The sequence below is a fragment of the Lepisosteus platostomus genome, chromosome 7, assembly GCF_059453375.1.
Source record: "Lepisosteus platostomus isolate fLepPlt1 chromosome 7, fLepPlt1.hap1, whole genome shotgun sequence".
In the NCBI taxonomy this organism is placed as follows: domain Eukaryota; kingdom Metazoa; phylum Chordata; class Actinopteri; order Semionotiformes; family Lepisosteidae; genus Lepisosteus; species Lepisosteus platostomus.
In genome coordinates this window covers 57563210-57578978 of record NC_142617.1, presented here as the reverse complement: position 1 = coordinate 57578978, position 15769 = coordinate 57563210, and the positions used below count along the sequence as shown (strand labels likewise).

The following is a 15769-nucleotide window of genomic DNA, read 5'->3' as shown; positions in this document are numbered from 1 at the left end:
CCAACATAAAGTCTATATCTCCTGCACATGTGGAGAGCTACAGACCTGTATATTACAAGTATGTGAATCTTCTATCTTAAATAGGTTCATTCATCTTAATCTTGCATCTAATAAATCATCTTATTTCAGATACCCGGGGACAATACTGTATTTGCATCTGCAGCTTCATAGAAGAAAGGAGACTTGGTGTAATCCAAGTTTGATTGCATTTGAGGCTCCTTTGTCAATATAAAAAAAAACAATTTTGAAGCAAGTTATTTACAGTGAAGTTAAGGAGGAATTTGTTTGTGCAAGCGAAAATATTTAAAAAAAGGAATTCTTTGGCTTTGGAAACACTGTTTCTGGATTAGGGTGCATTCCCCCCTACAGTGATGGAAATTTACCTCCGGCATTAAAATCGGCTTGATCTGCCATTCAGGACACAGAAGTATACAGCTTCAGACACCAGTTCACTGCTAGACGATAACATGCTTTGGTCTTGTTTTAGGACTGTTTTTGTTTAAAAATGTATTCTGAGAAGCTCAAATCGATCTTTAAAGACTACTTATATGCAATGTGGCTCCTTCCTGAAATCAAGGTCATTGGAAGTACAAACTGTAAAATAATTAGAAATAAGATTAGGAGTGAGTTTTACATAAACAGAAACTCTTGAGTGTCTTGGCTACATTATGATATTGATGATAGCTACATAAGATTAGTCTCTTATTAGAAAATAGGCTCAATTGTTTAAAATGCAAAAGCAAGACGTGAGTAATTTTGTAGTCTAATTTGATTTACGGTCAGGAAAGAAGAAACCTCAAGTCAAACACAGCACCATTTGTTTGATTTTAGTGTTTTTTGCAGATTATACAGAATGTGTTTTGTAAATATTATTTTTTTTTAACAGGAGGATAGTGTTGGCAATGAATTTGACAGCCAGACGGCACAGTGTGCTGAAGAAAATAACGTGAGTATATTTTGTAAATATCTAACCAGTTTTCAGATGAAACCGCGTGTTTGTGAGGTATTCCGACGTGGGTTATGGGGAGTGTGGGTGGGGATCCTGGGTTAGCTTGTCAGCTGCAGCATTAAGCCCTTGAACCTGGGGATCACCAGTCTGAAACCAGGCTGTGCGACTTGACAGCTGTTGATCAGAGACCCAATACGGAACCAAATAGTGCTTCACCACAGCTAGTTCTGAAAGGTCTTCAGGTCATTTGTTGGACTGAGAGCAGCACATCATGCTGCCACTCTCGCTGGTACACTGTACCTCTGCTCATTGTGACCATGTCCTTCTTGGTCTTTTACCATCCTTCTGAATCAGGATGAACGTACAATATATTGTGCATATTCTGTGTTATTGCAGAGAAGTCTTATAAAGTTGTATTTGTTTAATTGAACCAACTCCATGGCCAAAAGGCTTATGTCCGTAACTGTTCACGGAGCATTGAATATCTCACATGTTGTGAACCATATAAAATTCATCATGTTAGAGTGAGCCTGAAATTTTCTCCTGATTTAAAATAATGTACTCCGAGACCGAACTGTCCTTGTCTCTACCAAAAGTTATCTTTGAGGCATTAGAAGGTAACAGTTCGTAATTTGGTTTGATATTACTGCATATTGCAGTGTAACGGAAGTAAATGGCGGTTATCATTAGCTCGCCTAAAAACTCTTTTTTTGGGAAGGGAAATTGTAGTAATTCACAAGGATGAAAGCTGATTACCAATCTTCTGTGATCTTTGCTTTTTCAGTGTTTTTTGCCTAGAACACACCCTTATTTCTCATCATTTACTCTGATTTGCATTGGGGGCTGGTTACATTTCAAAGGCATGAAAGAGATATTCGGTTACAGTCCAGTTGCAGTAAAGGACCTTGGCATTTTTCCTGAAAGCAAATTATGATTACAAGAACATTGGGATTGGTGCTGGAAGATACTGATTATTGTTTTCAAAACGGGAAATATTGCATGATGAATGTATTTAGTAGAGCTGACATGTGCAAGGGATGAAAATTCTCAGGTGTACAGTACTGTTTGTTGAAACTTAATTAGATTTTATCCTCAGTATTTTTGCGTGAGACTTATTCAACTTTTCTTGGCCAGTAAAAGAACCACATCTGTTTATGCAGAATGCATACCGAGAGACCCTTAAACTCTTAGCTTTGCCCTTCACATGGACTGCCAAGGGCATCTCTGCATGTGATACAGAAATTCAGAGGACTGGATCATTCAGCTCATGTGGACACCCTTAAAAAATATTAATGTTTGTTTTCATTGGAATTGGAGATCACAGCTACCTTGATCTGAGTGCAGCTGTTTCCCTTTTGGATATATAATTTATAAAACTGCTCAAAGTACACGGAGGAAATTTACATGTTGAATTTTATATGTATTATATAGTAGTCTCATAGCCCACTATTTTGTTATGCCTTGAACTTATTTCCTTGTCATAACTAACCCTTTGTGTTGTTGTGAGTTTAATAATAATAAATAATATTTCCTTACTTTTATATAGCATTTTTCTGGACACTCCACTCAAAGCGCTTTACAGGTAAAAGGGATCCCCTCCACCACCCCCAGTGTGCAGCCCCACCTGGATGATGCAACAGCAGCCATAGTGCACCAGTCCACTCCCCACACACCAGCTCTCAGTGGGGAGGAGAACAGAGTAATGAAGCCAGTTCAGAGATGGGGATAATTAGGATTTACCATGATTGGTAAAGGCTAATGGGAAATTTGTCCATGACACCAGTTTTACACCCCTACTCTTTTTGAGAAACACCCTGGGATTTGTAATGACCACAGAAAATCAGAAAATTCATTTTTACTTCTCATCTGAAGGACGACGACTTTTTACAGTGTAGTGTCCCCGTCACTATACTGGGGCATTAGGACCCAGACAGACCACAGGGTCAGCGCCCCCTACTGGCCTCATTAACACCTCTTCCAGCAGCAACCTTGGCTTTCTCAGGAGGTCTCCCATCCAGGTACCGTCCAGGGTCACACCTGCTGAGCTCCAGTGGGCTGTGAGCTGGGAGTTGCAGGCTGATACAGCTGCTGGCGATGTGCTTTTAGAATTCTAGCCATGGCCAATCTTTTTTCAAGCTTTTAATCACAAAGTGATCACACTGGCCAAAGGGACAGAAAGGAGCAAACGGAATTTCTGAACTTTTCTTCTGTGGTCACAGATGGTTGAAGAAGGCGGCGAGGCTACGTCTGCACAGCCTCAGAAGGGGTATCTCCTGAGCATCAATCTGAAAGAAGGAAGAAATCTGGTGATCAGGGATCGCTCTGGTAAGGAAAGACCTTCATCTTCCAAAAGTCAGAGCAGGAAAATCCAATGGGCAAGAGAAGGATTGGGATTAGCTCCATGAGTTCATTTTAGGCAAGATGACACTGAAAATGAGTCACTCTATTTTGTATTTCCTGTCATTGATTTTGAGTGAGTTATAGTGTGAAACTCCATTACTTTTTCAGAATCTTGCTTTATTGTAAAATTTTTCTCTTAAGTGTTTTAGATCTTAATGTAACACTATACACCATCTTAGGTTTCACAGATGTGCCAGGTTAGGTAATGTCTGTGTTTAGATTGTAATCTGATACCCAGCAAACAATTATTATGTAAAAACTCTGATGATTACGCATGTTAAATATACAAAGTTACTATGCACAGTTCTGTTATGTTAATATCACGGCACTAGATGACTCATTTTTCTTTTCTATCCATGGTTGTATGACTGGGTTGAAACTGGACTCCATTCACATACTTTGGAGCCTCATGTTTCCTTCTGACAAAACAAACAGAAACTTTGTGGGTTTTCTAGTTTTGTAAAACAGGCTGGTTATGAAACCTGTTGTAGGCAGCAACTTCTCAACAAATTGAAGACCATTTATTGTTGCTTTTGGCACTATATTCAGAGAGTTCTTAATTTTTTACTATCAAGCTGCATTGGTCCTTTTTGCAATCACTTGATGCAAAATGAGATTAATAATAATAATAATAAAAATAATAATAATAATAATAATAATAATAATAATAATAATAATAATTGCTTACACTTATATAGCGCTTTTCTGGACACTCCACTCAAAGCGCTTTACAGGTAATGTGGACTCCCCTCCACCACCACCAATGTGCAACATCCACCTGGATGATGCGACGGCAGGCATAGTGCACCAGAACGCTCGCCACACATCAGCTATCAGTGGGGAGGAGAGCAGAGTAATGAAGCCAATTCATAGAGGGGGATTGTTAGGAGGCCATGATTGATAAAGGCCGATGGGGAATTTGGCCAGGCCAGGTTACGCCCTTACTCTTTTTGAGAAACGCCCTGGGATTTTTAATGACCACAGAGAGTCAGGACCTCGATTTTACGTCTCATCCGAAGGACGGCGCCTGTTTACAGTATAGTGTCAATGTCACCACAATGGGGCATTAGGACTCACATGAGCCCCAGGGTGAGCGCCCCCTGCTGGCCCCACTAACACCTCTTCCGGCAGCATCCTTAGCTTTCCCAGGAGATCTGCCATCCAGGTACTGACCAGACTCACACCTGCTGAGCTTCAGTGGGTTGCCAGTTGTGAGTTGCAGGGTGTTATGGCTGAGATTAAAGCTGACAAGCCATGCAAAAATCACACTGAGCTGTTGGAAGTAATTGGTGATGGCCTGTATCTAAACTGTTTGCATGTACTGTACACATGTTCATGTGTTTACTGAATCTTAAATGGAATTAATTGATGGCAGTTTATAGATGCTTCTAGATATAATTAAGGCTATTTCTGAATCATCAATATAGTACTGTTTAAAGCTATAGTAATGTAATGCAGAAATAATTCTACACAGTATTAAGACAAAAAAATAGAATTCAGACGACTGAAAATACATTAAACAGTTCAGCAAAGATCTGGCAAATTAGTGAGTTCTAATTAATTTGTGCTTCAGGCTGGAAAATTCACAGATGAATTTGAAAAATCAGAGGAATGTCAAAGTACAAATTCAAAGGTAAAGTACATCCGAGGAATGCTGTCAATGTCACAATGAAAATGAATTGCACCCTATGAAACATGAGGTGTGCGTCATTATGTTCAGCAGTGGCCTCAGGGCAAGAGCAGGTTTCCCTGCTTGTATTAAACATAGAGTGGCAGCACCTGTATAGTAGGTATGTGCATTCCTTCAATTTTGAAATGTAGGTCTTCTGAGTGGCTCAACTGGTAAGACCACTCGAGTCCTGCAGTCCACCCAGACAGCTGGAATGCCAGTAAGGCAGCTGTGGCTGGGAATCCTGCAGCAGAGTGAGGCTGTCTGGGGTTTCCTTGATTCTCCGAGCAGCAAACCTTTTGGTGCACGGCGCACCTGTGAACCTGCAGTCACTTGCCTCTCCCGCTTGGCTTCGGGCTGTGTGCTTGCGGATGGCCTGGCAGTGCAGGTGTTGCAGGAGGCGTGTGGTTTGTGCTGGGAGGAGAGCTGTAGAGTCGAGCCTAAGTCATTAAACAGATGAGTGACTCCATAGTTAGGATGTAAGAAAATAACAAATAACAAAAAATTAAACTCTTGCATATTCTGCAGTATCAGCAGTATCTGTGTATAGTTCCATCTTATTCTCCTTGATTGAGAAAAGCATATTACAGTAATTTCTAACCCTCATTTATACTGTGAATACAAAATGAGTGGTCTTTGGTAGTCTTTATAGCTCCTTAATCCACTTATCTGTTTTAATATCGGACACTGATCTGGGACAGGGAGATGTTATCTTGGCTGTTATTCATGTTTACAGAACAAGTGAAAACTAACAAAAGTACCAAGAGCCTACTTATTTGTTTTAGAACAACAATGTCAAATTGAGTTCCAAAAAGAAAAAAAAAAAAAAACAGGAAAAAAGCTACAAAGCTTTGTGTGCTTTTGTGTACATTTTATGTTTTCCTTTTGTGCATAAATAGGTCAAACCATGAGTGTACTCCTTGAAGAGTGGAACTCCACCCCTTGCTTGTCGGCCTGAGCTGCTTGATGCCTTTTTGGGGTTTGCTGTTGTTGGGTTGTGTGGTTTTAATAAAATGCAGAAATAAGCTGTCAATGCCTGACCACTCCTGAGAAACAAATCCAGAGGCTGGCGTGAATTACTAATGCTCCAACTTACTTGGAGTATTAATTTTGACATGAATACTTGTTTCTCCGCCAAAAACACACCTCCGTCTGGAAGGAAATAAAAAAACAGCACGGTGGTGGATTGCTATAAAGAAATAACATGAAGAAATCTTATTTAGTGTGGGATATAATGTGGTTATCAAAAAACAGCTATTTTTAAATAAGTTATCTAATGACTCCATTATTTTGTAGCTTTAAAATACCTTTGTCTCTCTTCTGGCCTGATTAAGTCGTTATTCATGTGGGTGTTGGGCCCACAACTGGGAGTGCTTGTTAACCAAGTCTTGCGATTTTATCTCTCTCATACCTGAAGAAAGCTCCACAGCTGAAACGCTGTTTCTTTTCTTCTCTTCTCAGCATGGAATAAACCTTTACATGTTCCCTATTAACCAACAGTGCCTTTTTTTGTTATTGTAAAAGCCACAACTATCCCTAAATGACTTGGCATATTAATTCCATGAAAATACAGCCCTGATGAGATCAGTGGTTTACTGATCATAAGAAGAAACTCCTCTGTCTGTTAAGGACGTTCCGTGCAATGTCCTATACAGTCGTATTGGACGTACTAACATATTGTACATTAGGGCTGTTGCTGTGATGAACACTCTATGATGTCTTTGATCTCAAAGAAAAGCCTTGTGTTTGTGCATGTGTGGTATGTACTCAGTTTATTAAACTGGATTTTTTTCAGTATGTAATAGTCTTCCTTTGGGGAAACACCTTGTGCAAATAGGTTTAAATGGACTTTCCCAAAGTGATTGACAAGCTGATTGTCCCCCCCTCCCTCTGTTCATTTCGAACTACTAGCTTATTAGTTTTGTTGACAGTTTTCTGAAATTGGAGTTTTTTATTAACAAAACAAAAGTCAATACTAATTTAGTGTAGGCCAATAGCCTGCTTCCTGCAGGCTGGCAGAGCAGAATAATGTTTGATTAGTCAACAACCATTGAAGGATCACTCACATGCCTACATTTTAAATGAAAATAAAGGAAAATCAAAGTTTGTTTAACTGGTGGAGGCACATTAGAGCTGTAAATAGAGGTCTTTTGTGCAGAAAAGATTTAATTTTATGCCTGTGAATACAAAGCTTTGTATGAATAGACAATTGGAGTGATCTAAGTAGTTTTTCCTCAAATAGGAAACAACCATCATGGCCATTATAAGACAGATTTATGCTTAACGTTTTGTGTTTGACCCTGGGTGATTGAATTATGCTGTGCTGACCCTGTTACCGCTCAGCAGTTTCCTGACCGAATTGCGACCTTGTTTCTGCTCGTCCTTTCCCAGTTGCTGGACCTTGAGAGTTTCAGAACGCTGGTTTGTCTGTTTTGCCAACATTGCAAAACATTTCGTGCATCTGGTTATTGTATATAAGTTAATTCACCGGCATAGAAACAGTACCAAACGTTTTGTTCAAGTGCTCCACCCTTTATTACAGGGGTCACACCTGGGTGATGGACAGCAGCTTCACCATGACACAGCAGATCGGGGGAGCACTGAGAAACTGCTTCACCAGTTTAATCCCATGGGTGACATGAGGGAAACCAGGCTGTTCAAGCCCAGTGTAGAACTGAGCCTGGACACTGGGGTTAGCACCCCATCTCTTATGAATAGTGCTGTAGCATCTTTAATGACCCAAGTCATGAGTCCCAACCTATATGTAAAAAGCTATAAAATCCTAAAGTCCTATATATATATTAGATATTATTAAGTATTATTAATAAATGAGGGTTTTTCTGAAAAGAAAGCTAGAAGACTCTTAAGCCCTGCAGAATATGAGTCTGACTCCCTAGTTTTTGTGAGTTTTTTTTATTCAAAAAAGTTCCACTCCTAGTCCTTGAGTCTAGAGCACACGAGTAGGACAAGCAGGATCGGGAGCTGCAACCAGATGCTGGCTGAGGTGAAGTGAGAGACCGGTCTCTCACATTCAGGCAGTGAGGCACAGAGCTCTGCTGAGACAGTATTCATTATAGCTGAAGTTTTAGTCTGTATCAGCCTTCTTTTGGGTGTACTAAAAGTCAAAGCTTAAGTCTTCGGCTGTTGTCTCCTGCCATTCTGAAAGAAATCTACAACAAATAGTTGAGACTTTTCTTTTAATAATTTTTAATTTCCTGGTTCCACTTTGTAAACACTTAAAACCCTTTGTTGTCAGCTAAGCAGGAGTGTAAAACTGAGAGAGCAGTGATCTACTCTGCTCGTCTTCTAAAGCAGTGATCCCCAATCGGGGGTTCTCATACCCCAGAGGTACGTGAGCAGTTACCAGGGGGTACCTGAGAAGATTGTGGATTCAATTGAATTTACAAAATAGAAATTGCTACTTGACATTTAAAACAATATGTCAAATACTGTTTCACTCTCGATCAGCATAATTGTGATTAGGAACAAATAAAAGTAGAAATAGATTAAATCGGTGAGATGTTGATGTCTGGCGTAGCCTATTTATCACAATAATCATCCCTGCGTGATTGCACGGCACGCGAAAACTAGCGAGCAAAAGTAGAGAGCTAATGGATAAGTGGCTGAAACGTCCGGCTGCTGCCACTGCAAGTGGCAGTAACGGTACGAATTCAAACTGAGGTGAACCTACCGGAAAAAAAGAAAAAGGAGATGAAGCCCAAACATTGCCAGTTCCAAGATCAGTGTGTTTTGTATGGCTTTACATGTATGGCCGCGGACCACCGTAGCCACTGTGTTTTTTCTGCGGTGAAGGGCCAACGGTCAGGGCCATGAAGCCAGCCCATCTACAGCGGCTCCTGAGCACCAGACACCCCTCCTGCGTTGGTAAGACTGGCGCATTTTTCCGACGCAAATGGTCTGAATTCAAGTCAAGTCAAAGCAAGCTGAAGAAAGCCAAGGCGCTGGAGGCTTCTTTTGCTGTGTCGCTACTTGCGGCTAAGTTAGGGAAGCCTCATGCCATCGCTGAGGGACTCATTCTCCCTGCAGCCGCAATTTTGGCAGAACCGATGGTTGATAAGAAAGCAGCTGATACAATCAAAACAGTTCCATTATCAAATAATACAGCGTGCCGTCGAATCGATGACATGTCCCTTAATATTGTTGGCCAAGTGGTGGAGAAACTGAAACGAGCAGGTCGGTTCACGCTGCAGTTGGACGAATCCACAGATATTAGTGGGGAGGCACAGCTGATTGCCTTTGTGCGATTCAAAGAAGAGTCTGACATAAATGAGCGGATTTTATTTTGCAAGAAGCTTACAGGGAAGACTACCATTGAGGACATTTTTCAAGTGATATGTTTTTCAAGGAAATCGTGCAGTCATGCAGCGATGACGGGGAGTCAAGAAGGTAAACACCATGTTGAGTGGACGCACTGCATTATTCGCCGGGAGGCACTGGCCAATAAGAAAATGAGCCCCGAGTCAAACTGTGTTTTGAACGATGCAGTCAAATTGATAAACTTCATCCAGTCCAGGCCTGTGAGTCACAGATTGTTTCAAAGTGTTTGTCAAGACATTGGATCAGAGCATGAGCAGCTACTGCTTCATACTGATGTCCGGGGGCTATCCCATGGCAAAACCCTAGTGAGACTGTTTGAACTTCGCACTGAGGTATGTGCTTTTCTGAAGGAGCAGCTGCACCCCCTTGCTTCACTGTCTGAGCACCCAGAGTGGGTTTCCCTTCTGGCATATCTGATGTGTTCACCAAACTGAATGAACTCAATTTAACGCTACAAGGTAAAGACACACACTTCCTGAACTGTATGACAAGGTGAATGGATTCATAAGGAAGGTCAAACTGTGGGATAGGAAATGAGAGGATAGAGATGAGAGCTGTTTCCCATTGCTTGATGCCCATCTTACCACTGACACAGACAGAGCTGCTGTAGTGAAAATTGTGAAAGCACATGTTTTCCAAACTCAACAGAGAGTTGAACTCATACTTCAGTGACATTGAGGTTTGCTAAACTGGACAGGGTCTGGAACCCTTTCAGTGTGACAGAGTAGCAGCAGCCTTCCTACCAGACAGCAGGAACATCTGATGGATGTGTCCGCAGACTGTGGGCTGAAGATGAAACATGCAGACAAGACCCTGACACAGTTCTGGTGTGCTGAGGAAAATGAATACCCTGAGTTATGAAAATATGCACTTGATGAACTTTTACCCTTTGGATCTACCTGCTCGTGTGAAGTGCCTTTCTCAGCTTTGACCTAAATCAAAACCAAGCAGAGGAACAGACTCAATGTGGAGAACAGCCTGATTACAACCATGGCCACACTGACCCCAGAACTGTCAAAACGTTTGAAAGACAAGCAAGCTCAGGCGTCTCATTAAAGGGAGATGAATCTGCTTTGTGAGTCTGACTCTGTTTTTCACCCACAGTATCAATAATTGGTCTTTTGGTTGAAAGTGAATCATTATAATGATATCCAGTTCAATAATATTATTAGTAATGTTGAATAATATCCAGTTAAATATCAGTTTAAATGAACAAATTTAGGATCATACAGGTTTGGTGTGGATGAGGGGGTACATGAGCCATATTGAAAGGGCTGTGGTGGTACATAAGACAAAAAAGGTTGGGAACCACTGTTCTAAAGGACCAATGCTGCCATCTGTTGGCGATTGCCAAGCTGGCAAGTTCAGTGATGAATTGTGAAGAGCTTTGTCAGTACAGGCTTGAACGTAAGAAAGGTTTGAAGTGAGAAGAGGCCATTTAGCCCCTCGAGCCTGTCTGAGAGTTAGCTAATTGATTGATCATCATCAAGCCATTTCTTTAAACCAGGAAATCGGCCTCGCCAACAGATTCGACTAGCTTGTTCCATACCTCTACAACCCTTTTTTGGTACAAAAGTATCTCCTTTTCTCCACTGTCTCCCCTTAAACTAACACCACTGGGTTGACGCTGTTGAGGTTTTTGAGTGCTGGGATCAGCTCACCTCATGCTGTACTCTGTTGAAGACTGGAAATATGCTGTTTAGCCTGTCCAATACACACATCACATTGATTTTTTTTTCAGTACTGTTTTCAGTAGTGGCTGTGTGATGCGTCTTTCTTTAACTGTTCGCAGATGTGTTAACCACTAACTCCAAATAACCGTGTGCAGCTTCTTAAAGCTGGTCTTTACACAAAAAAGCTCTTGTCACATGCTGCTGCTGAGATGTGCAGTTTGATGGTTTTTGTGTAACCCAATAGGTCATCAATATATTTGCTGTATTATGTACAAATTATTCAGAATTACTTGGCTGTTAAGAGTCTTAGTATAGATGACTTTTGCTTGTGGAGTTCAAATCCCTGGTGTGACACCTGACACCTGTTGTACCCCTGAATGAGGTAATTGCGTCAGTAAAAACTCAGTCTCTTTGGATAAATAGCACCAGCCAAATAAATTAGTAATAATTAGATGAGTGATGTAGAGACACTTTGTATCCACATAACCAGATTATGAGCTGAAGGTAAGCCTGAATGTTTTGTGTATTTAATGAAACGCTGGCTCTTTGGTGTTTTTAATAGGCTGAGCACAACTGTCTGTTAATATTGAGAATATTGAGCAAATATTGAGAATAAGCTAAACTGAATAAGCCTTTAGATTTTAATACTTCATAATGTAGTGACCCTAACCTGATAATGTTGTCATTCATACCTGACTCCAACATTTCCGAAAGAGAATCTGACATCTAAGTTAAGATATGTAGCCTGCTCCTTTTCCTTTATTAAAGTATATTTTTAAAAAGTTTTCAAATAGGTGTCTGTTGGGTTGACATTTACTGGCCTCTAGTGGTCAGATTGCGTGCTACAATATGAACATTGTACTAACATATGGCATTTAGAGTGCCCCTTCCGACATCTTCTCAGATTAGAGTGTCAATCTAGGAACTTAATATTTAAACTGTAACTCCAGTCATGATGGAGGCATCAAAACCTTAAGTGTTTAATAAATGTCTGTTCGTGACTTCTCTAGTAGTTTTGTCTAGTAGACCCCATGAATTTGGTCTGTGCTGCAACCACCTGACCTTGATTTGAGATGATGACCTAATGGCTGCAGCTCCAAACACAGTCCATTTCCTCTGGTCTGTGACAATTATGTTTTTTTTTTCCATTCGATCCCTGTGTGAAATCGCAAAATAAACCTATTTAGTTGGAGTAAAAACCTGCCAAAGAGTGTGACATCTAAGTCTTTTCTAAAATAATCCTTTATTATTTAATTGAAATGCAATTGCATGTGGATTTCGAAAGAGAGCTGGCCCAGAACGTTATCTTAATCTATACCTGTTAATTGCTGCAGAGGGAGACCAGTAATGCGTCATTTAATACATCTTTTTTTCTGGTTTGTGTTTTTTGGCCTGCATGTAAAACAAGAATCGGTCATTAGTAAGTCTGTGCGTCATAACACAGCAAATACTGTTACTCGAGCAAGTGGCTGAACTGTTTTGCGTTTGCGTAGATTGAAGAAGATCCATTTTACTCTAATTGCATATCCTGTTCTGTAACAAAAATTAAAAGTATTTTCTGTGTGTGTCCCAAGATCACAGGAATTTCAAAACAACATTGAGGTCAGTTAGATGTTTAGCAATAACACAAATAACATAGTGTGGAACCGTTATCTGGATCGTTACTCCTGAAAACCTGAATTTGAGGGGCTGAAGTCAAGCTAAGCTACAAATTGAATGACAACTAAGGGCCGTCTTTTCCGTTTTATTTACAGAGACAATAAAGCTGTATATTTTTCATTCTTTACCGTGTGTATTTGTTGAATACTGTGTGAGCTTCCTATGAATCTTTGCTTACAATGTACTGTACACTGTACATAAAGGATGTCAGCTGGATACATCATAAAGTCACTTTTTACATCAGACTTTTTCCTGAAGTTTTTATTTTCAGGGTGTTTAAAATTATTCCAAAAACAAGCCAAATTCTGTATTTTGCAAAATTTTGCAGTCCTGTGTTTTGTTTATTAAGGCTTAGGCTTTGAATTCAAAATGAAATGAAGGAACGAGTCCTCATCCTTCATTGCCAAATGGTTTAGGGGTTAGCTTAAAAAAATAAAGCAATCCAATTTATCTTGATAACTTCCCTTTGTGCCTGGAAACTAGTTTAAAGACTCCTGTCTTTGAAATCTAAGATGCAGGCGTGTTTCTGTTGACTGGCATGTGTACAGTGCTGCTTTATCTTCCTTAAATAGGCCTCCTCCCGATGCCCAGCTCCCCCAGTAGTTAAGATGTTACTTTTCCTGACAGAATGCTTCTGCTATCCCCTCATGCTTCCTGCGTCTCAATTATATGTCCAACAATTAATGCTGTGCCAAAGCCTGACACTCTCCACCGTTCTGCGTTCCGAAAGGGCCCTTTCCTGACCCCCCATCCTTCACTCTGCCTTTTCCAGTTAATTCAAGGCGTTAACGTTCTTGGTCACGCCAGGCTCTCCTTCACCCGCAGAGCGGCTCAGACATTCTCTTCCTGTCAAGGAGCTCGGAGGTTTCCTTGTCGCACCCTGCTAGGGCGGAGCTGGGGAGGGCACTGGCCGCTTCTCTGAGATGATTATTTGGGATGGGGGTGCTGACAGCCCTGACAGCTGGTCCCCACAGAGCTTTTGTGATCTGATTTTGGCCTCCCTGCATTTTTTTTATTTTTTTTCCACCACCCTTTTATCTGCCTGCATGAATGAAGCAGTGCTTATTCCCTCTTTTGTGCCGATCTGCATGCCATAGAGGACACAAAAACTAGACCCCCAGTGAAAGCAGGTCCTCTTAACAGGCTTTAGAGATTAACACCAGTTGCTCATGGTTTCCCTGCCTTGGTTTTCTGCTTGTCTGTGACTGGCAACCGTTCTGCTCTTTCCAAATAATTAACCCACTACTGTTTCTTTTTTCCACTGAGTGAGCTACTCCCACACTCGGCAGCAGAGATGGCAGCAGAATCTTACCTTCCAGTAGTGCTCTTCTATTCTGCATAGAGAGCAGTCCTTGTTTTAACCAGCAGGTGGGCGCTGTAGAGTAAAATGTCTTGTTTCAGACTTTCAGCTGGTTAGAAAAGATCTGTTTTATTCTTTGTGTTTGCTTCATGCTGTAGTGCTGCTGTTGTTTACTAGGGTCTAGATGTGGCCCATTACAGAGAAGAGCATGCCTCTTCAGAGGATAATGCTCAATTACTCAGTTGTTTATTTCAATACCGTATAATGATTATTAAAACTCAGTGTTTCAAGAGGGCACGTGTCTTATATGCCATTGGAACTTCACTGTTGTTCCTCTACTGAAGCTTGTTTCCTGATGTTTCGTTCTTCCTGTTTTATATTCTGTAGGTACCAGTGACCCCTACGTCAAGTTTAAAATGGAAGGCAAGACTTTTTACAAGAGTAAAGTTATGTACAAAAACCTCAATCCAGTGTGGAATGAATCCTTTTCTTTGCCTCTGCGGTGCTTGGAGCAGAAACTCTATATCAAGGTAAGCGCTGGTGCTTTAGATGTTGGGAGGGTGTCTCGGTTTGGCCCTCGAACTGGGAAGTGGAAACAAAGCCATACAAGCTTTTTACAGGAGCAGAAATGTGTAGTTTACCCTGAGTAAGGTGTGGTCATTTTAATGTGGTAAGGAGACCTGTGGACTCACTCCTCTGACACGGCCTCCTGGCAGAGCAGCTCCTTCTTTGTGGAACTTACCAAAAGTTACAGGAAAGTTGGCATCGATCACAGGAGTGGCATGTGTCTTGTTGACATTACTGCAGGCACCCCAGCTAGGGTCCTAGGGGCAAAAGCCAAGAGCCGATAGTCGGGAGAAGACGCATCCCATGCTCATTTAAATGTCTTCGAGTGGCCTCGTTCATCAGTTAAAGCCGTAATGCCATTGCTAATAAATTATAGTCTGGGATGCAAAAAAGAAGCAAGCTCACTGCTCCCCAGTTCCAGTGCTGGCCATCCCAGTTCGGGAATTGCAGCAGAGAATTATTTGGACGAGGAAGTAGCATTTTCCGTAATCTGTTCTGAAAAGGCGCTTGGACCTGAGATTATTCTTGTGCTCTCTCTAGGTCTATGACCGGGACCTGACCATGGACGACTTCATGGGCTCCGCCAGTGTGTTGCTGAGCGAACTTGAACTTGACAGGTTTGTTCTGGTAGATTTAAGTCTTGAGCAGAGTTTGTTCCCTTCTGGGCAGGCGTTTTGTAGCAGCTCAGCAGGAATTTGCGGTGTGCCCAAAATCTCTAGTGTATCTTTCACAGGTAAAAACACTTCACAGCACATATTCTGTTGGGGTTCTGGCCAGCTTATTGCACTTTGGAAAATTGTCGTGATTTCAAAGTTTTCCTTTTATAGCAGAAATGATTTAGTTTAGGTTGTAGCTGAAGCGTATTTATATCCTGTAGAACATTTTGCATTTTTATCTTACCACTGTCGACATTGTTAAAACGCTGGCTGAAAATCAGACTTCTAGACTCCCAGTTCTTCGCCCTTTAATATTAGAATCCCAGAGAAACAACCTCACGAGACAATTTCCTTGCTTACTTCCTTTCAGACATTATGAGAAGGTTCTTCCCCTGAGTGATCCCAACAGCCTGGAGGATGACATGGGAGTTATCGTGTTGGATGTGTGTCTGGCGCTCAGAGACGGGGAGAGTAAGAAGAATTTGGTAAGAGCATGTCAAGCATCACAGCCACACAGCTGAGTGTGTTTACTCTGAAGGAGAGATGACCAGATGCAGA

At 41.2% G+C, this 15769-nt stretch overlaps 1 protein-coding gene across 3 annotated transcripts in view; it reads left to right on the top strand.

Moving 5' to 3' along the window:
- The window catches only part of mctp2a (multiple C2 domains, transmembrane 2a), an 83177-nt gene that overhangs the window by 25691 nt on the left and 41717 nt on the right, over nucleotides 1–15769 (top strand). For 2 of the 3 annotated variants that reach the window (XM_088641369.1, XM_088641368.1), the window contains exons 3-7: nucleotides 887–946; nucleotides 3169–3274; nucleotides 14376–14518; nucleotides 15096–15172; nucleotides 15582–15696. In XM_088641369.1, the coding sequence (XP_088497495.1) occupies nucleotides 887–946; nucleotides 3169–3274; nucleotides 14376–14518; nucleotides 15096–15172; nucleotides 15582–15696 (501 nt within the window). Of the gene's footprint in view, nucleotides 1–441; nucleotides 578–886; nucleotides 947–3168; nucleotides 3275–14375; nucleotides 14519–15095; nucleotides 15173–15581; nucleotides 15697–15769 lie in introns of those variants that run through there. The other variant, XM_088641370.1, reaches the window with a different exon arrangement.